This window comes from Panulirus ornatus, chromosome 13 (genome assembly GCF_036320965.1).
Source record: "Panulirus ornatus isolate Po-2019 chromosome 13, ASM3632096v1, whole genome shotgun sequence".
Classification (NCBI taxonomy): Eukaryota; Metazoa; Arthropoda; class Malacostraca; order Decapoda; family Palinuridae; genus Panulirus; species Panulirus ornatus.
Genome location: NC_092236.1, coordinates 44,659,485 through 44,686,379, shown reverse-complemented (window position 1 = coordinate 44,686,379; position 26,895 = coordinate 44,659,485). Strand labels below are relative to the sequence as shown.

At 42.9% G+C, this 26,895-nt stretch overlaps 1 protein-coding gene across 1 annotated transcript in view; it reads left to right on the top strand.

The window, feature by feature from the left end:
- LOC139752826 (glutamate receptor U1-like) overlaps nucleotides 1-26,895 on the top strand; it is a 76,237-nt gene that overhangs the window by 22,029 nt on the left and 27,313 nt on the right. The window contains exons 4-7 of the mRNA XM_071668770.1: nucleotides 5,987-6,090; nucleotides 11,738-11,828; nucleotides 12,344-12,502; nucleotides 23,563-23,725. Of these exons, the coding sequence (XP_071524871.1) occupies nucleotides 5,987-6,090; nucleotides 11,738-11,828; nucleotides 12,344-12,502; nucleotides 23,563-23,725 (517 nt within the window). The remainder of the gene's footprint in view (nucleotides 1-5,986; nucleotides 6,091-11,737; nucleotides 11,829-12,343; nucleotides 12,503-23,562; nucleotides 23,726-26,895) is intronic.

Below are 26,895 nucleotides of genomic sequence, written 5' to 3'. Positions count from 1 at the left end.
ACAAGAGCTCATCGTAGGGATTCATAAGTAAATATGGTCTGATTTTCATAGGGCTGCTTGTGCAAGCGCTTGCCAACTGTTGCATGCCTCTTAACAACTACCTACATCGATGGCTTTGTAGAACAATTTACTGGAGCGGATCTGAAATCCATTTCATTGTAATTGATCACCGTTTCCCGCGTCAGCCAGGTAGCGCCAGCAAACAGACGAAGAATGGCCCATACGCTTATACACACACACACACACACACAAACAAACGCACGCACACATAAACACACACGCACACACACACACACGCACACACACACACGCACGCACACATACACACACACGCATATATATATTGGAAAGGATCACAACTTTGCGCGTGATCAAATATATTCCTGAGTCATAGGAAGCATATATATATATATATATATATATATATATATATATATATATATATATATATATATATATATATATTTTTTTTTTTTTTTTTCTTTCTTTTTTCATACTATCGCCATTTCCCGCGTCAGCGAGGTAGTGTTAAGAACAAAGGACTGGGCCTTTGAGGGAATATCCTCACCTGGCACCCTTCTCTGCTTCTTCTTTTGGAAAATTAAAAAAAAAAAGAGAGGGGGGGGGGGGGGGGGATTTCCAGCCACCCGCTCCCTCCCCTTTTAGTCGCCTTCTACGACTCGCAGGGGATGCGTGGGAAGTATTCTTTCTCCGCTATCCCCAGGGACAAGCGACAAAGTATAAAAAAAAAAAAAAAAAAAAAAAATATATATATATATATATATATATATATATATATATATATATATATATATATATATATATATATATATATATATATATATAATATATATATATATATATATATATATATATATATATATGGTTTCAGAAGTGGTAGAGGATGTGTGGATCAGGTGTTTGCTTTGAAGAATGTATGTGAGAAATACTTAGAAAAGCAAATGGATTTGTATGTAGCATTTATGGATCTGGAGAAGGCATATGATAGAGTTGATAGAGATGCTCTGTGGAAGGTATTAAGAATATATGGTGTGGGAGGAAAGTTGTTAGAAGCAGTGAAAAGTTTTTATCGAGGATGTAAGGCATGTGTACGTGTAGGAAGAGAGGAAAGTGATTGGTTCTCAGTGAATGTAGGTTTGCGGCAGGGGTGTGTGATGTCTCCATGGTTGTTTAATTTGTTTATGGATGGGGTTGTTAGGGAGGTAAATGCAAGAGTTTTGGAAAGAGGGGCAAGTATGAAGTCTGTTGGGGATGAGAGAGCTTGGGAAGTGAGTCAGTTGTTGTTCGCTGACGATACAGCGCTGGTGGCTGATTCATGTGAGAAACTGCAGAAGCTGGTGACTGAGTTTGGTAAAGTGTGTGGAAGAAGAAAGTTAAGAGTAAATGTGAATAAGAGCAAGGTTATTAGGTACAGTAGGGTTGAGGGTCAAGTCAATTGGGAGGTGAGATGCCTTCTCCAGATCCATAAATGCTACATACAAATCCATCTGTTTTTCTAAGTATTTCTTACACACATTTTTCAAAGCAAGCACCTGATCCACACATCCTCTGCCATTTCTGAAACAACACTGTTCTTCCCCAGTCTGATTTTCTGTACATGTCCTCACCCTCTCAGTCAATGCCTTCCCATATAATTTCCCAGTATTGTTCAACAAACTTATTCCTCTGTAGTTTGAACACTCACCTTTATCCCCTTTGCCTTTGTATAGTGGCACTATGTATACATTACTTCAGTCACCCCTTTTCTTGATACATTTTACTTCGATACCATCCAAACCCGTCAAATGCCATCACTGTGTTATAGAGACATGAGATAGCTGAGGATCCTCATCCATCGTTAAAGCTTATAATCTTTTATTACAAGAGAAAATGTATCTTAACATCTCATTCCTGTAGATTTTTTTTTATAATCGAACACATGATTTATTGTAGAGATACACTCTTGCCATCTGTCTCGCTCGACCAGTTCTGAGACTCTAGAAAGCCCAGTGCACCATCTGAGGGTAAGTAATGGGCTGATCGAAAGTACCATCTGAGGGTAAATAATGGGCTGATGCAGTGTACCATCTGAGGGTAAGTAATGGGCTGATCGAAAGTACCATCTGAGGGTAAATAATGGGCTGATGCAGTGTACCATCTGAGGGTAAGTAATGGGCTGATCCAGTGCACCATCTAAGGGTAAGTAATGGGCTGATGCAGTGTACCATCTGAGGGTAAATAATGGGCTGATGCAGTGTACCATCTGAGGGTAAGTAGTAGGCTGATCCAGTGCACCACATGAGCACAGCTACATACTATATTGAACAGTAAAAGCCAATATGTATAAACTGTGTTATTATATTGTTCCAAGATCGTTACTTTTCCACTACAACCTCTACTGCCCATTCTTCTTCTTTAGATGTCCTCTATCTGCTTTTGTTGCGTCACTCGAGAAGTTCCTTTAACTAAGCGCCCGCAACACACCACAAAATGATCGCCTTAACCAAGGCAACTAAGCGCCCGCAACACACCACAAAATGATCGCCTTAACCAAGGCAACGTTTGTCATTACCCTGCCCTGAAAACACACGGGACATCGTCACCACCAGTGCTCACCGCTCATCCAAGTTTAATCATGAATATTTCGCCTTCATGTAAATATCTGTTTAATATTTCATGGTATGGCTATCGATCTGCTGAGCTAACTGTCCTAAAATGCTCGCTGCACACCGGGAGAGACGTACGTGGACGTCACTCTGTATGGCAAGTCGTCCACATCCTTCACGCGTGGTGACTTCACGTAAAAAAGAGAAGTAGAGTTATTACACGAAGGAGCCGTGCAGGTGAAGTAGTATCTTCCAGGGGGTAATTCATGCATGATTCAGTCCGAGTTATGTCACATGATGAAAAGGTGTCAGGCTGATGTACCCTCACCTTGCCCTCACCCCACTTTTTCTTCTTTTTTTTTAGGTGGGGGAGGGGGAGGGAGGGGGGGGGGGTACCTGAGGTGAGAGATGATAGAACCGACTAGTAACAGTGAACATTGATGGCTCGAAGGCTAGTAACAGTGAACATTGATGATAGGAAGGCTAGTAACAATGAACATTGATGGATCGAAGGCTAATAACAGTGGGCACTGATGGCTCGAAGGCTAGTAACAGTGAACATTGATGGCGCGAAGGCTAGTAACAGTGAACACTGATGGATCGAATGAACATTGATGGCTCGAAGGCTAGTAACAGTGAACATTGATGATAGGAAGGCTAGTAACAATGAACATTGATGGCTCGAAGGCTAGTAACAGTGAACATTGATGATAGGAAGGCTAGTAACAATGAACATTGATGGCTCGAAGGCTAGTAACAGTGAACATTGATGATAGGAAGGCTAGTAACAATGAACATTGATGGATCGAAGGCTAATAACAGTGGACACTGATGGCTCGAAGGCTAGTAACACTGAACATTGATGGCGCGAAGGCTAGTAACAGTGAACACTGATGGATCGAATGAACATTGATGGCTCGAAGGCTAGTAACAGTGAACATTGATGATAGGAAGGCTAGTAACAATGAACATTGATGGCTCGAAGGCTAGGAACAATGAACATTGATGATAGGAAGGCTAGTAACAATGAACATTGATGGCTCGAAGGCTAATAACAGTGGACATTGATGGCTCGAAGGCTAGTAACAGTGAACATTGATGGATCTAAGGCTAGTAACACTGAACATTGATGGCACAAAATTTAGTAACAGTAAACATGGATAATGGTCAGGCTAGTAACAATGATCATTGATGTTACTAAGGCTATTACGTGTGGAGGTTGATAGTACTAACGCTAGTGATAGTAAACCTTGCAAGTAGTAATGAAAACATGAGAGTGGTGTTAACGGTGTGAGAGTGGTGCTAACGGTGCGGGAGTGGTGTTAACGGTGTGAGAGTGGTGTTAACGGTGCGGGAGTGGTGTTAACGGTGTGAGAGTGGTGTTAACGGTGCGGGAGTGGTGTTAACGGTGTGAGAGTGGTGTTAACGGTGCGGGAGTGGTGTTAACGGTGTGAGAGTGGTGTTAACGGTGCGGGAGTGGTGTTAGCGGTGTGAGAGTGGTGTTAACGGTGCGGGAGTGGTGTTAACGGTGTGAGAGTGGTGTTAACGGTGCGGGAGTGGTGTTAGCGGTGTGAGAGTGGTGTTAACGGTGCGGGAGTGGTGTTAACGGTGTGAGAGTGGTGTTAACGGTGCGGGAGTGGTGTTAACGGTGTGAGAGTGGTGTTAACGGTGCGGGAGTGGTGTTAACGGTGTGAGAGTGGTGTTAACGGTGCGGGAGTGGTGTTAGCGGTGTGAGAGTGGTGTTAACGGTGTGGGAGTGGTGTTAACGGTGTGAGAGTGGTGTTAACGGTGCGGGAGTGGTGTTAACGGTGCGGGAGTGGTGTTAACGGTGTGAGAGTGGTGTTAACGGTGCGGGAGTGGTGTTAACGGTGCGGGAGTGGTGTTAACGGTGTGGGAGTGGTGTTAACGGTGTGGGAGTGGTGTTAACGGTGTGGAAGTGGTGTTTACGGTGTGGAAGTGGTGTTAATGGTGTGGAAGTGGTGTTAATGGTGTGAGAGTGGTGTTAACGGTGCGGGAGTGGTGTTAACGGTGTGGAAGAGGTGTTAACGGTGTGGAAGTGGTGTTAATGGTGTGAGAGTGGTGTTAACGGTGCGGGAGTGGTGTTAACGGTGTGGAAGAGGTGTTAACGGTGTGGGAGTGGTGTTAACGGTGTGGGAGTGGTGTTAACGGTGTGGGAGTGGTGTTAACGGTGTGGGAGTGGTGTTAGCGGTGTGGGAGTGGTGTTAACGGTGTGGAAGTGGTGTTAACGGTGTGAGAGTGGTGTTAACGGTGTGGAAGTGGTGTTAACGGTGTGAGAGTGGTGTTAACGGTGTGGGAGTGGTGTTAACGGTGTGGAAGTGGTGTTAACGGTGTGAGAGTGGTGTTGATATAGTAGAGTGGTGTTATCATCTAGGATGATCAAGTCATCCAGCACTCTCAGAGTTCAAGGTTCAGCGCTATGAAAGTTCGAAGCTAAGCACTGTTAGATTTCATTAATGAAAGAGATCAAGGTTTAACACACTCAGAATTCAAAGTCCAGATCTTAATGTTTGAATTTTAGATTATCCAAGTTCAAAGTTAATGTCTTTCAGAGGTCAAAGTTCAGCACTTCAAGAGCTCGAAGCTCAGATATCAAAAATATTCTAAAGTTCATTCTTCTCGTGATTAGAATTTCAGCACTTTTATATGTTATGATTAAGCATTTCCAAAAATAAAGTTTATTATTATTCTAAAAGTTCGATGATCATGACTTCCATAACATGTTTTATATTCCTTAAGGTCCAGTGTTCTAAGATTCCCATATTCAAAGTTCAATACTCTCAAAGCTTAAAGTTTAAAACTCCAGAGTTCAAAGTCCAAATGTTTAGCACTTCAAGAACTCAAAGCACAACACTCTCAGAGTTTCAAATTCAGTACAGCCAGAGTTCAAACTTTACCATTAAAAGCGCTTAAAGTTCAGCACTTTGAAACTTCAAGGTTCAGGACACTCAAAATTTATATTTCAATGATCTTAGAGTTCAAAGTTCAGCACCTCCAGTGTTATAAGTTCAGCACTATCAGAGCTCAAAGTTTAGCATTCTCATAAATAACAGCTCAGTCCTCAGACCTTCACTCCCACACATCTCAAAAGTCGTCACTCCATGAATTCAGCGTCCCTGACTTTTCTCCTCGTTCACTCATAAAACTCACTTTGCCGTTGTTTTTCAGCATTATTTTTTCTAGCTCATAACTCTCTCTCTCTCTCTCTCTCTCTCTCTCTCTCTCTCTCTCTCTCTCTCTCTCTCTCTCTCTCTCTCTCTCTCTCTCTCTCTCTCTCTCTCTCTCTCTCTCTCTCTCTCTCTCTCCAATGAATCATGGCTTGCGTGTTTCCTCACCCAACGCACCACCGTCTCCTCCCCCAGCGGCCGCCGTTCATCGTGCTGGAGACCTCGGGAAAGGAGATCGTCGGAGCCACGGGTTTCTGCATCGAGATGCTGAGAGAGATAGCCAAGAGGTTCAACTTCACGTACGTGTTGGCAAGGGTCAGGAGGATGGGGGTTTATATGGCCTGTATGACTGTGGTTCAGGAGGATGAAAGTTTATATGGCCTGCATGACTGTGGTTCAAAAGGATGGAGGTTTATATGGCGTGCATGATTATGGTTCAGGAGGATGGAGGTTTATATGGCGTGCATGATTATGGTTCAGGAGGATGGAGGTTTATATGGCCTGCATGATTATGGTTCAGGAGGATGGAGGTTTATATGGCGTGCATGACTGTGGTTCAAAAGGATGGAGGTTTATATGGCGTGCATGACTGTGGTTCAGGAGGATGGAGGTTTATATGGCCAGCATGACTGTGGTTCAGGAGGATGGAGGTTTATATGGCCTGCATGACTGTGGTTCAAAAGGATGGAGGTTTATATGGCGTGCATGACTGTGGTTCAGGAGGATGGAGGTTTATATGGCCTGCATGATTATGGTTCAGGAGGATGGAGGTTTATATGGCCTGCATGACTGTGGTTCAGGAGGATGGAGGTTTATATGGCCTGCATGATTATGGTTCAGGAGGATGGAGGTTTATATGGCCTGCATGATTATGGTTCAGGAGGATGGAGGTTTATATGGCGTGCATGACTGTGGTTCAAAAGGATGGAGGTTTATATGGCGTGCATGATTATGGTTCAGGAGGATGGAGGTTTATATGGCCTGCATGATTATGGTTCAGGAGGATGGAGGTTTATATGGCGTGCATGACTGTGGTTCAGGAGGATGGAGGTTTATATGGCCTGCATGATTATGGTTCAGGAGGATGGAGGTTTATATGGCCTGCATGATTATGGTTCAGGAGGATGGAGGTTTATATGGCGTGCATGACTGTGGTTCAAAAGGATGGAGGTTTATATGGCCTGCATGATTATGGTTCAGGAGGATGGAGGTTTATATGGCCTGCATGATTATGGTTCAGGAGGATGGAGGTTTATATGGCCTGCATGATTATGGTTCAGGAGGATGGAGGTTTATATGGCGTGCATGACTGTGGTTCAAAAGGATGGAGGTTTATATGGCGTGCATGATTATGGTTCAGGAGGATGGAGGTTTATATGGCCTGCATGATTATGGTTCAGGAGGATGGAGGTTTATATGGCGTGCATGACTGTGGTTCAGGAGGATGGAGGTTTATATGGCCTGCATGATTATGGTTCAGGAGGATGGAGGTTTATATGGCCTGCATGATTATGGTTCAGGAGGATGGAGGTTTATATGGCGTGCATGACTGTGGTTCAAAAGGATGGAGGTTTATATGGCCTGCATGATTATGGTTCAGGAGGATGGAGGTTTATATGGCCTGCATGATTATGGTTCAGGAGGATGGAGGTTTATATGGCCTGCATGATTATGGTTCAGGAGGATGGAAGTTTATATGGCCTGCATGATTATGGTTCAGGAGGATGGAGGTTTATATGGCGTGCATGACTGTGGTTCAGGAGGATGGAGGTTTATATGGCGTGCATGACTGTGGTTCAGGAGGATGGAGGTTTATATGGCGTGCATGACTGTGGTTCAGGAGGATGGAGGTTTATATGGCCTGCATGACTGTGGTTCAGGAGGATGGAAGTTTATATGGCCTGCATGACTGTGGTTCAGGAGGATGGAGGTTTATATGGCCTGCATGATTATGGTTCAGGAGGATGGAGGTTTATATGGCCTGCATGATTATGGTTCAGGAGGATGGAGGTTTATATGGCCTGCATGACTGTGGTTCAGGAGGATGGAGGTTTATATGGCCTGCATGACTGTGGTTCAGGAGGATGGAGGTTTATATGGCGTGCATGACTGTGGTTCAGGAGGATGGAGGTTTATATGGCCTGCATGACTGTGGTTCAGGAGGATGGAGGTTTATATGGCCTGCATGACTGTGGTTCAGGAGGATGGAAGTTTATATGGCCTGCATGACTGTGGTTCAGGAGGATGGAGGTTTATATGGCCTGCATGATTATGGTTCAGGAGGATGGAGGTTTATATGGCCTGCATGATTATGGTTCAGGAGGATGGAGGTTTATATGGCCTGCATGACTGTGGTTCAGGAGGATGGAGGTTTATATGGCCTGCATGACTGTGGTTCAGGAGGATGGAGGTTTATATGGCCTGCATGATTATGGTTCAGGAGGATGGAGGTTTATATGGCCTGCATGATTATGGTTCAGGAGGATGGAGGTTTATATGGCGTGCATGACTGTGGTTCAGGAGGATGGAGGTTTATATGGCCTGCATGACTGTGGTTCAGGATTTCTTATGTCATTCTTATAAGGTTCATCCTCATATGAGTAAAGGGTTTCAGGTCCAGATATCCATGGTGAGGTTCTGTTTTCTCAGTTTCATTTATGTGATGTGTCAGGGGTACAACTGTGCCTAGGTACTGATAACTGAGGAAGAGAGGGTTAAGATACTCATAACAGAGGCGCGCTCTTTCGATTTCTATTGACGAATCGCTGAAGGCAGTTGATAGGAAATATTACTGGGATAAGGAAGTGAAGAATGGAAGAACTGGAACATGCAGGAGTGCTGGAAAATGGTTGCATACTGGGGAAGTGAAGAAGCGGACGGTACCTGCAAAGATGATGGGTGTATCTGAAAATATAGCAAATTCAGGATGTAAAGAAGAAAATTCATGTTGATGTACAGCATAAGGACAACAGGTTATGACGAGCTGTATACCTTAAAGGAAGTTGTACATCGGAAGTTAGATGACAAATTCTATGGGTAAATAATTTAAGCACAGGCTGTGACACATATCGGGAAGTGACTCATTCCAAATGATCATCTAAAACATGAGTGATTTCACAGTGAAGGTATGATTGATGATGATCAGACGGAGAAAATACAAAGAGAATAAACTCATGAGAAAGCGGATGGAATTTTCAATGAATAAAAGGAAGGACTCTTGTATTACTGAAGAAATATGCTCTAGGGACATCACTAGGGACAACAAAGAGTTAATGAAAACAATGTTACTGGAGATTTGCAAGAAGAAGGCAAATAGTAGGTATTTCTGAAGGTAGGTGGTAGGTATTTCTGAAGGTAGGTGGTAGGTATTTCTGAAGGTAGATGGTAGGTATTTCTGAAGTTTCTGAAGGCAGATAGTAGGTATTTCTGAAGGTAGATGGTAGGTATTTCTGAAGGTAGATGGTAGGTATTTCTGAAGGTAGATGGTAGGTATTTCTGAAGGTAGATGGTAGGTATTTCTGAAGGTAGATGGTAGGTATTTCTGAAAGTAGATGGTAGGTATTTCTGGAGGTAGATAGTAGGTACTTCTGAAATTAAATGATAGGCATTTCTGAAGGTAGATGGTAGGTATTTCTGATGTTAGGTGGTGAGCATTTCTGAAGAATCATCTAACAACTGAAAAAAAGTGAATAATGAAGAATCTGGAGGGTAGTGCTACCTGGTAGCTCATATGAATTCTTTTCAGAACAGCAGAAGTGAAATCTGATTGAAGAATAAGTTAAGGTGAAGGGTCGTACGTTATGTTTATAATGCTAAAAGCTTTTATTAGGAGATTCGAACTGGAAATATATGATAAGATAAAGGAATTGGTCAAGAATGTAGGAACTGCAAGGACAGGGTACAGAGACAGTCCTTTATACATCTTTCGTTGGAGGTGAATATGCTATCTATTGATTACTGATGACGTTCACAATAGTTGGGATGGAGCCGAACATTGAGATCAGGGATCCTAGGTAACAGAAAGTGACGGTAGCTTCTTGCCAAAATGTCGGATGGGGTTGAATGATGGTTGGAGTGAGTTGGGAGGATCATTGAAATGAGGGCCACTAGACAGGTGGTGTAAAGAAGGACCGAGGATGATCTTGTATGTCCGTTTCTACAACCTGTTGTGTGGTGGATGAGGAGGAAGACCAGGCGCGGAGGCACAGGTGAGTTTAGGAATGAAAATCGTATAGATATTCTCAGATTCAGTCACAGGGTAGAAATCCAAGTGGCTTGAGTCGACGAAGAATGAAGGGAAGATAAGTGGATGATCTGATGATAGCTCTGATGTGATCCTCCTAACGTAGTTTATAGTCTAAAGAGAAGCAGCACATATTTGTGGAGTGACCAACTTAGAGGTGGCTGTGAACCAATGAGACAGCAGAGGATGGTGCATGGCTTGAAACAAGGTTGATGTGTTTGACTATGGTTTAAGACTGGTCATCAGTGAAGAGGTTGGCAATGGTTTATTTCTGGAAGCTGTTCATCAGGGCATTACATATGATGAAGCACGAGGGTCCAAACTTTGTCCCGTGGGACACCATCGGTGTGGAAATGGAAGATTGAGTGTACAGTCTGACGACGCTCAGCGGGAAAGCATTTAAGCCATGGTATTAAACTTCTCCTCCGCCCAACCAAAGGTTTAGTGACGTTAACGAAGATTGGAGCCATATAGGCCTTACGTTTATACAATAGATAAAGTCCAGGCAGCTGACGAAGCATTGGATGGTGGAGAACTTCATGTTAACACAGTATATCTGTGAGCATAATCAAACACAGAAAAGTTGGAGATCGGGTTGATAGCACTATAGTCGTAACCCACTGAGAGACTGTAGAGCTATTAAAGTCTTCCAGCTAAAAAGAAACATAGAAGTTTGACTAATTGAGGAGAGAATTTTTTGGAATTTAGAGATAAATCACCGGATAATGTGGAGTAATTTACTTTGAGGCTGTGTAACCATTTGGCGACTTCATATTCATATAGTGACACGGAGTGCTGGGGTCTAGAAGATAGAGTGGGGAGATGATGGTGTCACAGTGGGGGATTCTGTGGCAAAATGTTGGCCGGGTGACTTGGTGAGCTGATCTGTTCCTCAATGGGCAGGTGATTAACGCGGTTTCCCATACCAGTGACTGATACTGCGTTGCGTAAGGTGTTTTTGTCTGGTAGAGGAGGAGTACGTGCTTGCGTGCGTATGTGTAATTTATGTGCTCTGGCTCGCCCTGGGCCACGCCCTATGTCCTTGGACCAAACGTCTGGCATGAACTGCCCACTGAAGAGGGGCAATTAGGCTTGGGATATGGTCATTAGTCAACCTTGTACTCCATAATGTTGGCGTCATGGATATCACAAGGCAACATGAAAGGGATATTAGTGCCAGAGGCTAGAAATACGTTATAGAAGAGTCTCATCCATAATGATTTCATGGAAGATTATAATACAATCATCGAGACATTTACCCACTGCGGAGGTTCTTCTGCATCTGTGTTTTCCCTCGCGGGTGCCTGACGTCCAGCAAGCTGCTGAATAAGTAGGAAAACACATCAAAACGCCCCACTTGCATCACTACAAGATGCTGGTGCTAGATTTGAATTATTCTTTGGGAAGGAAGCAATCGTTGTTTGATTGGACGGTAGGGTGTGTGGCGAGGAGGGTGTTTGTGAAGTATGAGTGTTTGAACAGAACAAGTTGTATGGGCAAATGTTATTGTAAGAGGAGCGACACCACCTCGGTCAGCTCTCTTTCTTTCGGGTCATTTCTATAAGATCCGGGGAAGCTGACCTTTTCGATGGCGATCTTGCCGGTTTCTTTCTATCGGCACAGAAATATACCAAACGTCTCCCTCATTTCTCAGTGGGAGGGAGGTAATGCACGACTCTACAGGCAGTCTCGTCACCCGGCAGGTACACGCTCGTGCTGCCATATGATGGTAACTGGGGGTCACCAATGAAGAACGGGACTTTCAATGGCATGGTCGGTATGGTCCAGCGTCAGGTGAGTCTCCACGATGGGCACTCCAGAGAACAATGTCATCATTATATTAGCTTACATGATACATCGTCCATATAATCCAGATTCTTAAGGGTAAACCTATCTATATGTTCGACTTAAGGGTATAAACATAAGAGTTGGACAAGCTGGACACGTTGCTTTCTGTCTTGTTGTTGTGATAAAACTTTTATACCCAAAAAAATTTTGGATTATCTGTTATTCGAGGAACAACAAGCTAGCCTTATGTAACCCGCTTGTTAAAGGTATGAGCTTTCTTTTTTCTTTCCAATCATGTCGATGATATGAAAATGAAAACGTAACTGTAGTCATCCATCATTTAATCAATATTACCACCAAATGCATCAAGCTCTTAGAATGAACGAGATGATTCATCAGAGATTTTCATATAATACATGGCCGATGGCAGAGGCAAAGAGACCGAATTACAGCCGCCACAGCTGATTAATGTCCTTGTAAATCTTACGCCTTTCCTGTAATCTTCGCGCTTTCAATTCCAGACGGTGGACTTCGCCATAGCGGGCTTCACCATCACCTACATCCGCGACACCGTCATTGACTTCACTCACGCTTTTTATGAGGAACCCACCACCATCCTCATTCCTCCGCCCAGCGAGGAGACCAACTTCCTAGCCTTCCTCAAGCCCTTCTCCTGGAAGGTGGGAACCGCTCGCCAGCCTCCTTATACCACACTCTCTGGGTGCTCTCCCTGGCTACGAGCTACCACAGCCTCAAAGCAAAGCCTCGTTGTAGGCTCTCTCTCTCTCTCTCTCTCTCTCTCTCTCTCTCTCTCTCTCTCTCTCTCTCTCTCTCTCTCTCTCTTCTTGCGTTGTCGTTTCCTCACTTGCATTATGTCTTTCTCTAGTCACTTATACACGACCGTGTGTGTTTCTCTCCAAGGTATATCTTCCCTGATTGCTTTCTTCCGCTCTCTTGGTGTATGTATCTCTACCCAGTGATTTCTTCACCTCACTGCACAACAAACTGTCCTTCTTCTAGACTGGTGTGTTCATTCCCACGGTGTGCCGGCCCCATCTGTGTCTTTTCTCAGTGTGTCACTCCCCAGTGACACAGTGGTGGAATTCGAAAGTCATCGCCATAGAAACGGACCCAGAGCCTGTATGGCTCACTCGCCTTTAGATCTGCGAAATTACCGGAATTTTTTTTTACAGATTATGACTGACTTACTTAATAGAGAAAATAAGTCAAAATCACATTCTTCACAAAAGAGCCATTAACATCTGTGACTCCAAGAGTAGACAAGCAACTGTAGTTCATATCTGAGGGAAAACTGCCTTATTAAGCAGATTTGTTGGCTATTTCAAAGATCTATTATTCTTTGTAACAACGGCCAGCTTGGATAATGGTCGAGTTAGCCAAACACAATTATGAAGAGAGGCCAGAAACCCTCCCCTCCTTGCATTTCAACTTTCTAAAAGGGGAAACAGAAGGAGTCACGCGGGGAGTGCTCATCCTCCTCAAAGGGTCAGATTGGGGTTTCTAAATGTGTGTGGATATAACCAAGATGAGAAAAAGGAGAGATAGGCAATATGTTTGAGGAAAGGAACCTGAATATTTTGGCTCTGAGTGAAACGAAGCTCAAGGGTAAAGGGGAAAAATGGCTTGGGAATGCTTTGGGAGTAAAGTCAGGGGTTGGTGAGATTACAAGAGCAAAGGAAGGAGTAGCACTACTCCTGAAACAGGAGCTGTGGGAGTATGTGATAAAGTGTAAGAAAATAAACTCTACATTGATATGGGTAGAACTGAAAAGGATGAAGAGAAATGGGTGATTATTGGTGCATATGCACCTGGGCATGAGAAGAAAGATCAAAAGACGCAAGTGTTTTGGGAGCAGCTGAGTGAGTGTGTTGGCGGTTTTGATGCACGAGACCGGGTTATAGTGATGGGTGATTTGAATGTAAAGGTGAGTAATGTGGCAGTTGAGGGAATAATTGGCGTACATGGGGTGTTTAGTGTTTTAAATGGAAATGGTGAAGAGCTTGTAGATTTGTGTGCTTAAAAAGGACTGGTGATTGGGAATTCCTGATTCAAAAAGAGAGATATACATAAGTGTACGTATGTAAGTAGGAGAGATGCCCAGAGAGCGTTATTGGTTATGTTTTAATTGATAGGCGCGTGAAAGAGAGGCTTTTGGATGTTAATGTGCTGAGAGGTGCAACTGGAGGGGTGTCTGATCATTATCTTATGGAGGCGAAAGTGAAGATTTGTAGAGGTTTTCAGAAAAGAAGAATGTTGGGGTGAAGAGAGTGGTGAGAGTAAGTGAGCTTGGGAAGGAGACAGAGTGAAGAATGGAAAAAGGTGAGAGCAAAGGATGTAAGGGGAGTGGGGGAGGAATTTGATGTATTTAGGGAAGCAGTGATGGCTTGCGCAAAAGATGCTTGTGGCATAAGAGGCGTGGGTGGTGGGCCGATTAGAAAGGGTAGTGAGTGGTGGGATGAAGAAGTAAGATGATTAGTGAAAGAGAAGAAAGAGGCATTTGAACGATTTTTGCAGGGAAATAATGCAAATGAGTGGGAGATATATAAAAGAAAGAGGCGGGAGGTCAAGAGAAAGATGCAAGAGGTGAAAAAGAGGCCAAATGAGAGTTGGGGTGAGAGAGTATCATCAAATCTTAGGGAGGATAAAAAGATGTTTTGGAAGGAGGTAAATAAAGTGCGTAGGACAAGAGAACAAATGGGAACATCGATGAGGGGGTCTAATGGGGAGGTGATAACAAGTAGTGGTGATGTGAGAGGGAGATGGAGTGAGTATTCTGAAGGTTTGTTGAATGTGTCTGATGATAGAGTAGCAGATATTGGGTGTTTTGGTCGAGGTGGTGTGCGAAGTGAGAGGGTTAGGGAAAATGATTTGGTAAACAGAGAAGAGGTAGTAAAAGCTTTGCAGAAGATGAAAGCCGGCAAGGCGGCGGGTTTGGCTGGTACTGCTGTGGAATTTATTAAAAAAGGGGGTGACTGTGTTTTTGACTGGTTGGTAAGGATATTTCATGTATGTATGACTCATGGTGAGGTGCCTGGGGATTTGCGGAATGCATCCATAGCGTCATTGTACAAAGGCAAAGGGGATAAAGGTGAGTGCTCAAATTACAGAGGTATAAGTTTGTTGAGTATTCCTGGGAAATCATATGGGAGGGTTTTGACTGAGAGGTGATGGAATGTACAGAACATCCAATTGGGGAGGAACAGTGTGGTTTCAGAAGTGGTAGAAGATGTGTGGATCGGGTGTTTGCTTTGAAGAATGTATGTGAGAATTACTTAGAAAAGCAAATGGATTTGTATGTAGCATTTATGGATCTGGAGAAGGCATATGATAGAGTTGATAGAGATGCTCTGTGGAAGGTATTAAGAATATATGGTGTGGGAGGCAAGTTGTTAGAAGCAGTGAAAAGTTTTTATCGAGGATGTAATGCATATGTACAAGTAGGAAGAGAGGAAAGTGATTGGTTCTCAATGAATGTCGATTTCCGGCAGGGGTGCGTGATATCTCCATGGTTGTTTAATTTGTTTATGAATGGGGTTGTTAGGGAGGTGAATGCAAGAGTTTTGGAGAGAGTGGCAAGTATGCAGTCTGTTGTGGATGAGAGAGCTTTGGAAGTGAGTCAGTTGTTGTTCGCTGATGATACAGCGCTGGTGGCTGACTCGGGTGAGAAACTGCAGAAGCTGCTGACTGAGTTTGGTGAAGTGTGTGAAAGAAGAAAGCTGAGAGTAAATGTGAATAAGAGCAAGGTTATTAGGTACAGTAAGGTTGAGGGACAAGTCAACTGGGAGGTAAGTTTGAATGGAGAAAAACTGGAGGAAGTGAAGTATTTTATATATCTGGGAGGGAATTTGGCAGCAGATAGAACCATGGAAGCGTGGGGGAGGGGGCGAAAGTTCTTGGAGCGTTAAAAAATGTGTGGAAGTCGAGAACATTATCTCGGAAAGCAAAAATGGGTATGTTTGAAGGAATAGTGGTTCCAACAATGTTGTATGGTTGCGAGGCATGGGATATAAATACAGTTGTGCGGAGGAGAGTGGATGTGTTGGAAACAATATGTGGTGTGAGGTGGTTTGATCGAGTAAGTAATGAAAGGGTAAGAGGAATGTGTAGTAATAAAAAGAGTGTGGTTGAGAGAGTAGAAGAGGGTGTTTTGAAATGGTTTGATCACATGGAGAGAATGAGTGAGGAAAGATTGACAAAGAGGATATATGTGTCAGAGGTGGAGAACGAGGAGAAGTGGAAGACCAAATTGGAGGTGGAAAGATGGATTGAAAAAGTTTTTGAACGATCGGGGCCTGAACATGCAGAAGGTTGAAGGGCGTGCAAGGAATAGAGTGAATTGGAACGATGTGGTATGCCGGGGTCGACATGCTGTCAATGGATTGAACCAGTGCATGTGAAGCGTCTGGGTTAAAGCATGGAAAGTTTTGTGGGGCCTGGATGTGGAAAGGGAGCTGTGGTTTCGTTGCATTATACATGACAACTAGAGACTGAGTGTGAACGAATGTGGCCTTTGTTGTCTTTTCCTAGCGCTAATTCGCGCGCATGCGCGGGGTGGCGAAGGGAATGAATCAAAACAGCAAGTATGAATTATGTACATGTTATATATGTATGTGTCTGTGTATGTATATATATGTATACACTGGAATGTATAGGTATGTATATTTGCGCGTGTGGACGTGTATGTACATGCGTATGTGGGTGGGTTGGGCCATTCTTTCGTCAGTTTCCTTGCGCTACTTTGCTAACGCGGGAGACAGCGACAAAGTATAATAAAAAAGATATTGATAAATAATATATATATATATATATATATATATATATATATATATATATATATATATATATATATATGTATATATATATATATATATATATATATATCCCTGGGGATAGGGGAGAAAGAATACTTCCCACGTATTCCCTGCGTGTCGTAGAAGGCGACTAAAAGGGGAGGGAGCGGGGGGCTGGAAATCCTCCCCTCTCATTTTTTTTTTTTTTTTTAATTTTCCAAAAGAAGGAACAGAGAAGGGGGCCAGGTGAGGATATTCCCTCAAAGGCCCAGTTCTCTGTTCTTAACGCTACCTCGCTGACGCGGGAAATGGCGAATAGTTTGAAAGAAAAAGAAATATATATATATATTATATATATATATATATATATATATATATATATATATATATATATATATATATATATATATATTGACCAAGAGGATATATGTGTCGGAGGTGGAGGGAACGAGGAGAAGTGGGAGACCAAATTGGAGGTGGAAAGATGGAGTGAAAAAGATTTTGAGTGATCGGGGCCTGAACATGAAGGAGGGTGAAAAGCGGGCAAGGAATAGAGTGAATTGGATCGATGTGGTATACCGGGGTCGACGTGCTGTCAATGGATTGAATCAGGGCATGTGAAGCGTCTGGGGTAAACCATGGAAAGTTCTGTGGGGCCTGGATGTGGAATGGGAGCTGTGGTTTCGGGCATTATTGCATAACAGCTAGAGACTGAGTGTGAACGAATGAGGCCTTTGTTGTCTGTTCCTAGCGCTACCTCGCACACATGAGGGGGGAGGGGGATGTTATTCCATGTGTGGCGAGGTGGCGATGGGAATGAATAAAGGCAGACAGTGTGACTTGTGTGCATGTGTATATATGTATGTGTCTGTGTGTGTATATATATGTGTACATTGAGTTGTATGGGTATGTATATTTGCGTGTGTGGACGTGTATGTATATACATGTGTGTGGGGGTGGGTTGGGCCATTTCTTTCGTCTGTTTCCTTGCGCTACCTCGCAAACGCGGGAGACAGCGACAAAGCAAAATAGATAAATAAATAAAATATATATATATATATATATATGTGATGTATATATATATATATATATATATATATATATATATATATATATATATATATATATATATATATATATATATATATATATATATATATATATATACATATATATATATATATATACATATATATATATATATATATATATATATATATATATATATATATATATATATATATATATATATATATATATATATATATATATATATATATATATATATATATATATATATGGTAGAGGATGTGTGGATCAGGTGTTTGCTTTGAAGAATGTATGTGAGAAATACTTAGAAAAGCAAATGGATTTGTATGTAGCATTTATGGATCTGGAGAAGGCATATGATAGAGTTGATAGAGATGCTCTGTGGAAGGTATTAAGAATATATGGTGTGGGAGGAAAGTTGTTAGAAGCAGTGAAAAGTTTTTATCGAGGATGTAAGGCATGTGTACGTGTAGGAAGAGAGGAAAGTGATTGGTTCTCAGTGAATGTAGGTTTGCGGCAGGGGTGTGTGATGTCTCCATGGTTGTTTAATTTGTTTATGGATGGGGTTGTTAGGGAGGTAAATGCAAGAGTCCTGGAAAGAGGGGCAAGTATGAAGTCTGTTGGGGATGAGAGAGCTTGGGAAGTGAGTCAGTTGTTGTTCGCTGATGATACAGCGCTGGTGGCTGATTCATGTGAGAAACTGCAGAAGCTGGTGACTGAGTTTGGTAAAGTGTGTGGAAGAAGAAAGTTAAGAGTAAATGTGAATAAGAGCAAGGTTATTAGGTACAGTAGGGTTGAGGGTCAAGTCAATTGGGAGGTGAGTTTGAATGGAGAAAAACTGGAGGAAGTGAAGTGTTTTAGATATCTGGGAGTGGATCTGTCAGCGGATGGAACCATGGAAGCGGAAGTGGATCATAGGGTGGGGGAGGGGGCGAAAATTTTGGGAGCCTTGAAAAATGTGTGGAAGTCCAGAACATTATCTCGGAAAGCAAAAATGGGTATGTTTGAAGGAATAGTGGTTCCAACAATGTTGTATGGTTGCGAGGCGTGGGCTATGGATAGAGTTGTGCGCAGGAGGATGGATGTGCTGGAAATGAGATGTTTGAGGACAATGTGTGGTGTGAGGTGGTTTGATCGAGTAAGTAACGTAAGGGTAAGAGAGATGTGTGGAAATAAAAAGAGCGTGGTTGAGAGAGCAGAAGAGGGTGTTTTGAAATGGTTTGGGCACATGGAGAGAATGAGTGAGGAAAGATTGACCAGAGGATATATGTGTCGGAGGTGGAGGGAACGAGGAGAAAAGGGAGACCAAATTGGAGGTGGAAAGATGGAGTGAAAAAGATTTTGTGTGATCGGGGCCTGAACATGCAGGAGGGTGAAAGGAGGGCAAGGAATAGAGTGAATTGGAGCGATGTGGTATACAGGGGTTGACGTGCTGTCAGTGGATTGAATCAAGGCATGTGAAGCGTCTGGGGTAAACCATGGAAAGCTGTGTAGGTATGTATATTTGCGTGTGTGGACGTGTGTATGTACATGTGTATGGGGGGGGGGGGGGGTTGGGCCATTTCTTTCGTCTGTTTCCTTGCGCTACCTCGCAAACGCGGGAGACAGCGACAAAGTATAAAAGAAAAAAAAAAAAAATATATATATATATATATATATATATATATATATATATATATATATATATATATATATATATATATATATATATATATATATATACATATATATATATTAGAATGTGCCTTATCACAAAACCATGTGTGTTGGAATATTTCTTGACTATTACCTTAAAATTATCTTCCGATATGGGACCAATGACACGTCGTCCTGTGTTAATTTGGCAGCTGTTTTCCAAAATGGGTACAATGCATCGTTATCGGGTGATTCTTGGACATGCAAATAAGTCACTCATTATTTAGAATCGACTTACCCCATATTCAAAAGGCCTCAAGGCTATCATGATTCTCAAAAGCCTTCGGTTTTAAATTCTTGTGAAGATGATACATGATGATCGCAGAATACCAGAATTTATACTACGATAAAACCAGTGTGGCTTATGTGACTGGAGCCTCCAAGATAAAATCCCGTGTGAAATAAGAGATTGCAGGAACGAAATGATGCCTGTTAAGACCTGAGGGACCTGGAATAGTATGGCGCACAGTATACGTTACCCTCACACTGTGTTATGTTGTCGTCATATATTGGGTATACTTAAAGTGCCCTCCCACGGTTGGTGTGGACACCTTCAACCTTCAGTGAAGATCAAGATGTGAAATATTTGTATCAGTAGCGTACACCAATCATCACAGTCACCATCACAATGACCCAGAGATGTATATTCTAGAACAGCTTTTATGCACTTGCCGTCATCTTTGCATCTCACATCTTTCTTTTGCAAATGCAGGAGAGGAGCACGAGTGAAGACTAGCGCGCCTGAAGACAGACTTCATAGCGGTTTCCAGTCGCTGGGGGTCGGTCCAGCCCCAGTCAGCCGGGGACGGCATATTTCGGGTTGCTTCCAACACTTGGCCCTTCCTTTCAATACGACGTCGAACTTGGTTGTTGCACTGCAGCATATGGACTGTGCCGAGCGCATTCTGAGATATGTCAACTGATTACCAGCGGCAGTAGTGAATGTGGAAGAGAACTCATCAGACAGTTTACTTAAAATGAGCCTGTGAATTAAGCCTTCAGATGAAGCACGTCCTCCAGACAATCTTTGCCTGCTAAGGTCGTGCAATGGCTCCCTTATCGTAGTCGTTCTGATATGCCGTCTTCAGATCAATAACTATGTCCATTTTAAACGCAAGAAGCACTTACCCTACCACCGTTCTCTATGAACACTTATATCATGGAACCAGTTTAGGGTACGGTTTCCCAGTTTTGTTGTGCTGTGGAATCGGGAAGTCTGCTTAACCCCTGGCTGGTCCAGACGAATGGAGTGCAATCCACCTGATTATGTGAGCTTCATCATTGTTGCTATGTCTTCATCTGTCTTATACTACGTATGATACGCACTCTGTAATGGCTGATCTTGTGACTGCTCCTTCAGACCATTTTTTTTGTCGTGCACTGTAACAGCTCTGTTACAATGTTATCAAGCACCGTGTATGATATTTCTCTTCTTGTACAACCATGTCGCCTGCAGGCGTCCGGTTTTGCGAGGAATCGGGTGCACGCAGGCGACATAGTTGTAATGAAGTGTACTTTATAAATGCTGCTGTTATTTCACCAAGTTCTGCTGACTTTCACGTCTCTAACCCCTTCATTTTACGTTGAACTAGTGACGACAGCACTTGTGCCACTCAATATGGTGCTGCTGGTGAGTAAATGCCATGGCAGGTGTATCAACGAGTCTCCGGATGTCAACTAATGAATATAATTCCTCTAGATCGTGGAACCTCAACAGATTTTCAGACAGAGTGTGGAGACCAACAGCTTTGCAACCGCAAATACTTTCCGCTGGGTACTACAAGCATTCGGATGTTAGTATCTGACAAAAGAGGAAAAAAACCAGTATTTTGGTGGGTCTTTTCAGCACTCTTGCTCTTTTTCTTTCAACTATATTATTTACGTCACTTTTTACTTCTCTCGGTCCATCACACCAAACATATGCCCTGATGAATTCCTCTGTATCTGTGTTCTTTCTCAACATGCTTTAGTACTTGAATCCATAACGCCACACTAAACATGTGTTGTAGAGGCTAGGGTTGCTGACCGTGATGTATTTACTGGCCGACCGAAGTCGGGTGCATAGGTTCGACTCCTGGTTGCCGTCTCAGCTAAAGAAATAATGAAAGAAATGTTTGTCTTCTCTTTATGTCTTGTTTATATCTACTAATTCCTGAGTCTTACGTTTATCTCATAAATTGCATGCTACCATCCCATAGCCTCTTGTAGGCTTTCAATCAGTATGTCTTCCTTCTCCTCACTTTCCTGTTTGTTTCGAATTTGGTCATCATGTAGCACGGAAATCAACCACGATTTACATCCATCTGTCTCCTGGTTCGCTGATATTTCTAATTTCGGTGCAGTCCTCTCGGCAGCTAATTCCTGCAGCGTTTACTGGTCTTGAATACTTTGTGCTTTTTAGATTCCATTTAAAAACTTTATACTTTTTTTTGTCTCTTAAGAATTCATATCACTCTATCTCTTTGTTCACTAGGTCCAGAGTTTCTTCTGTTCTTTGTCAACTATTTTCAACAGTCTCTGTTCTCTGTTATGGATATTGCCTCTTGTTATATCACGTGGACATCCAGTAGAGATGTGTCTGTAAGTAGACGTGTCTATGTGTTGGTGTGTCTATGTGTAGGAGTGTAATTACCTAACTGTGATCTGCTATCTTGATGACAGGAGGATGGGATTCTACTTTCAAGGGGCCTCCAATCTGTTGAATTTTATCCTGAAACTTTCTAAACTTCTGTACGCCTTCAACATTCACTGTTCTATCGCTCATTCATTCCATTCATCCACTACTTTTCTGCTGACATGTTTTCTAACAACTTTCTTGCTTAACTTCAAATGATTTTTTTCATCGCATCTTTCGCCAGATTACTCGTTGTTGACACAATCAAACTCGTTCAAAGATTTCAAGGCTGTTGTCAAGTCACCCACTACTCTTCTTATTTTTTCTTTTCCATAGTAAACAAGTCTATTTCCTTTAATGCGTGTATTTGTAGGTGTAATTATCTATTTGCAGGTACCTATATACCTGTACATGTCTATATGCAGGTGTGTCTATATGCAGGTTTGTCTATATGCAGATGTGTTTATGTGCAGGTATGTCTACGTGCAGGTGCGTCTATATGCAAATATACCTATGTACAGGTGTGTCTATATGAAGGTATGTCTATGTACAAGTGTGTCTATGTGCATGTGTGTCTATGTGAAGGTATTTCTTTGAACAGGTGTGTCTATGTGAAGGTATTTCTATGTACAGGTGTGTCTATGTGCATGTGTGTCTACATGCAAGTATGTTTTGCGCAGGTGTGTCCATATGCAGATATGTCTATGTAAAGGTGTGTCTATGTGCATGTGTCTATATAAAGGTATGTCTATGTAAAGATATGTCTATATGCAGATAATTCTATGTACAGGTGTGTCTATGTGCATGTGTGTCTATATGCAGGTATGTTTTGCGCAGGTACGTCTAAATACATGTATGTCTATGTAAAGATGTGTCTATGTGCATGTGCCAATATGTAGGCATGTCTATGAGCAGATGTGTCATTATGCAGGTATATCTATGTGCAAGCGGGAGTGTCTTTATGAACAATGTCTATGTACAGGTGTGTCTATGTGCATCTGTGTCAATATTCAGGTATGTCTTTACACAAGTGTCTGTGTGCTGGTGTGTCTCTATGTAGGAATGTCTGTATGCTTGTGTGTTTATGTACATGTGTGTCTATGTTCTGGTGTGTTTATGTATATATATGTCTATATGCAGGTGTGTTTATGTACATGTGTGTCTATGTGAAAGTGTGTTTATGCACAAGTGTGTCTATGTGCTGGTGTGTTTGTGTACATGTGTCTATGTGCAGGTGTGTTTATGTACAGGTGTGTCTATGTGCTGTTGTGTCTTCGTATAGATGTGTCTATGTGCTGGCGTGTCTTCGTATAGGTGTGTCTATATGCAGGTGTGTCTTCGTACAGGTGTGTCTATATGCAGGTGTGTCTTCGTAGAGGTGTGTCTATGTGGAGGTGTGTCGTCGTACAGGTGTGTCTATGTGCTATTGTGTCTTCGTACAGGTGTGTCTATGTGCTATTGTGTCTTCGTACAGGTGTGTCTATGTGCTATTGTGTCTTCGTACAGGTGTGTCTATATGCAGGTGTGTCTTCGCACAGGTGTGTCTATGTGCTGGTGTGTCTTCGTACAGGTGTGGGCTGTGACGCTGGCCAGCATCTTAGTGGTGGGTCCACTTCTGTGGGTGCTGGCCAATGTGGGTCACCTGCCGGTCCTCTACCCACACGACCGACGCAACGTGTCCTACCCGCTCCTGAGATACGTGTGGGACTGCGCCTTCTCCCTCACCTCACAGAGTAAGTCCTGCCGTGGCGGGTCACCCTCCTGGTGTTTGACCTAGGCTGAGGTCTTTCGTTATACGTGTCCCGTGGTCATCCGGAGTCAAGCTAATTTGCACTTATTTTGTAGTTAGTTTGCTGACTTTGACCACCTCTCTGCATGCCATGGCATGCCATGGAAAGAAACGAAAGAATGGCCCAACCCACCCACAGACACATGCATATACATAAACGCCCATACACACACACACACTTATATACATACTTATACATTTCAACATGTACATACATATACATACACAGATATATACATATATACACATGTACATAATCATACTTGCTGCCTTCATCCATTCTCGTCGCCATCCCGCCACACATGAAACAGTACCCCCTCCCCCGCACGCGAGGCAGCCTTAGGAAAAGACAACAAAGGCCACATTCGTTCACACTCAGTCTCTAGCTGCCATGTGTAATGCACCAAAATCACAGCTCCCTTTCCACATCCAGACCTCACAAAACTTTCCATGGTTTACCCCAGACGCTTCACATGCCCTGGTTTAATCCACTGATAGCACGCCGATCCCGGTATACCACATCGTTCCAATTCACTCTATTCCTTGCGCACCTTTCACCTTCCTCTATGTTCAGGCCCCGATCGCTCAAAATCTTTTTCAATCCATCTTTCCACCTCCAGTTTGGTCTTCCGGTATTCCTCGTTCCCTCCACCTTTGACACATACATCACCTTTGTCAATCTTTCTCACTCATTCTCTTTATGTGACCAAACCATTTCAATACACCCTCTTCTGCTCTCTCAATCACACTCTTTTTATTACCACACATCTCTCCTACTCTTTCATTACTTACACGATCAAACCACCTCATACTACATGTTGTCCTCAAAATTTCATTTCCAACATATCCACCCTTCTTCGCACAACCCTATCTATAGCCCATGCCTCGCAACCATATAGCATTCTTGGAACCACTATTCCTTCAAACATACCTATTTTTGCTTTCCGAGATAATGTTATCGCCTTCCACACATTCTTCAACGCTCACAGAACCTTCACCCACTCTCCCACCCTGTGACTCACTTCAGCTTCCATGGTTCCATTCGCTGCTAAGTCCACTCCCAGATATCTAAAACACTTCCCTTTCCCCAGTTTTTCTCCTTTCACACTTACCTCCCAGTTAACGAGTCCCTCAACCCTTCTGAACCTAATTGCCTTGCTCTTAAACACATTTGCTCTCAACTTTCTTCTTTCACACACTTTACCAAACTCAGTCATCAACCTCTGCAGTTTCTCACCCGAATCAGCCACCAGCGCTGTATCATCACCGAAGAACAACTGACTCACTTCTCAAGCCCTCTTATCCACAACGGACTACATACTTGCCTCTCTCTCCAAAACTCTTGCATTCACCTCCTTAACTACCCCATCCATAAACAAATTAATCAACCATGGAGACATCATGCACCCCTACCGCAAACCTACATTCACCGGGAACCGATCACTTTCCTCTCTTCCTACTCGTACACATGCCTAACATCCTCGGTAAAAACTTTTCACTGCTTCTAGCAACTTACCTCCCGCACCATATACTTTTAAAACCTTCCACAAAGCACCTCTATCAACTTTATCATATGCCTTCTTCAGATCCACAAATGCTACATACAAATCCATCAGTTTTTCTAAGTTTTTCTCACATACATTCTTCAAAGTAAACACCTGATCCACAAATCCTCTTCCACTTCTGAAACCACACTGCTCTTCCCCAGTCTGACGCTCTGTACATGCCTTTACCCTCTCAGTCAATACCCTTCTATATAATTGCCAAGGAATACTCAACTTACTTATGCCTCTGTAATTTGAACACCCACCTTTATCCCCTTTGCCTTTGTACAGTGGCACTATTCAAGCATTCCGCCAATCCTCAGGCACTTTACAAGCATTGAACATCCTTACCAACCAGTCAACAACACAGTCACCCTCTTTTTTAATAAATTCCACTGCAATACCATCCAAACCCATTCCCTTGCCAGCTTTCGTCTTCCGCAAAGCTTTCACTACCTCTTCTCTGCCTACCAAACCAATCTTCCTGACCCATTCACACCGCACACCACCCCGACCAAAACACCTTATATCTGCCACTCTAACATCAAACACATCAACAAACCTTCAAAATTCTCACTCCATCTCCTTCTTACTTCATCCCAACTTGTTATTACCTCTCCATTTGCCGCCTTCACCGATGTTCAAATTTGTTCTCTTGTCTTGCGCACTTTTTTTTACCTCCTTCCAAAACATCTTTTTATCTTCCTTAAAATCTATTGATACTCTCTCACCTCAATTCTCATTTGCCCTCTTTTGCACCTCTTTCACCTTCGTCTTGACCTCCAGCCGCTTTCTTTTATGCACCTCCCAGTCATTTGCACTACTTCCCTGCAAAAATCGTCAAAACGCCTCTCTCTCTCTCTCTCTCTCTCTCTCTCTCTCTCTCTCTCTCTCTCTCTCTCTCTCTCTCTCTCTCTCTCTCTCTCTCTCTCTCTCTCTCTCTCTCTCTCTCTCTCTCTCTCTCTCTCTCTCTCTCTCTCTCTCTCTCTCTCTCTCTCTCTCTCTCTCTCTATATATATATATATCTCGACTTCCACACATTTTTCAACGCTTCCAGAACTTTCGCCCTCTCCCCCACCCTATGATTCACTTCCGCTTCCATGTTTCCATTCGCTGCCAAATCCACTCCCAGATGTCTAAAACACTTCACTTCCTCCAGTTCTTCTCCATTCAAACTTACCTCCCAATTGACTTGTCCCTCAACCCTATTGTACCTAATAACCTTGATCTTATTCACATTTACTCTCAGCTTTCTTCTTTCACACACACTTTACCAAACTCAGTCACCAGCTTCTGCAGTTTCTCACTCGAATCAGCCACCAGCGCTGTATCATCGGCGAATAACAATTGACTCACTTCTCAAGCTCTCTCATCCACAACAGACTGCATACTTGCCCCTCTTTCCAAAATTCTTGCATTCACCTCCCTAACAACCCCATCCATAAACAAATTAAACAACCATGGAGACATCACGCACCCCTGCTGCAAGCCAACATTCACTGAGAACCAATCACTTTCCTCTCTTCCTACACGTACACATGCCTTACATCCTCAATAAAAACTTTTCACT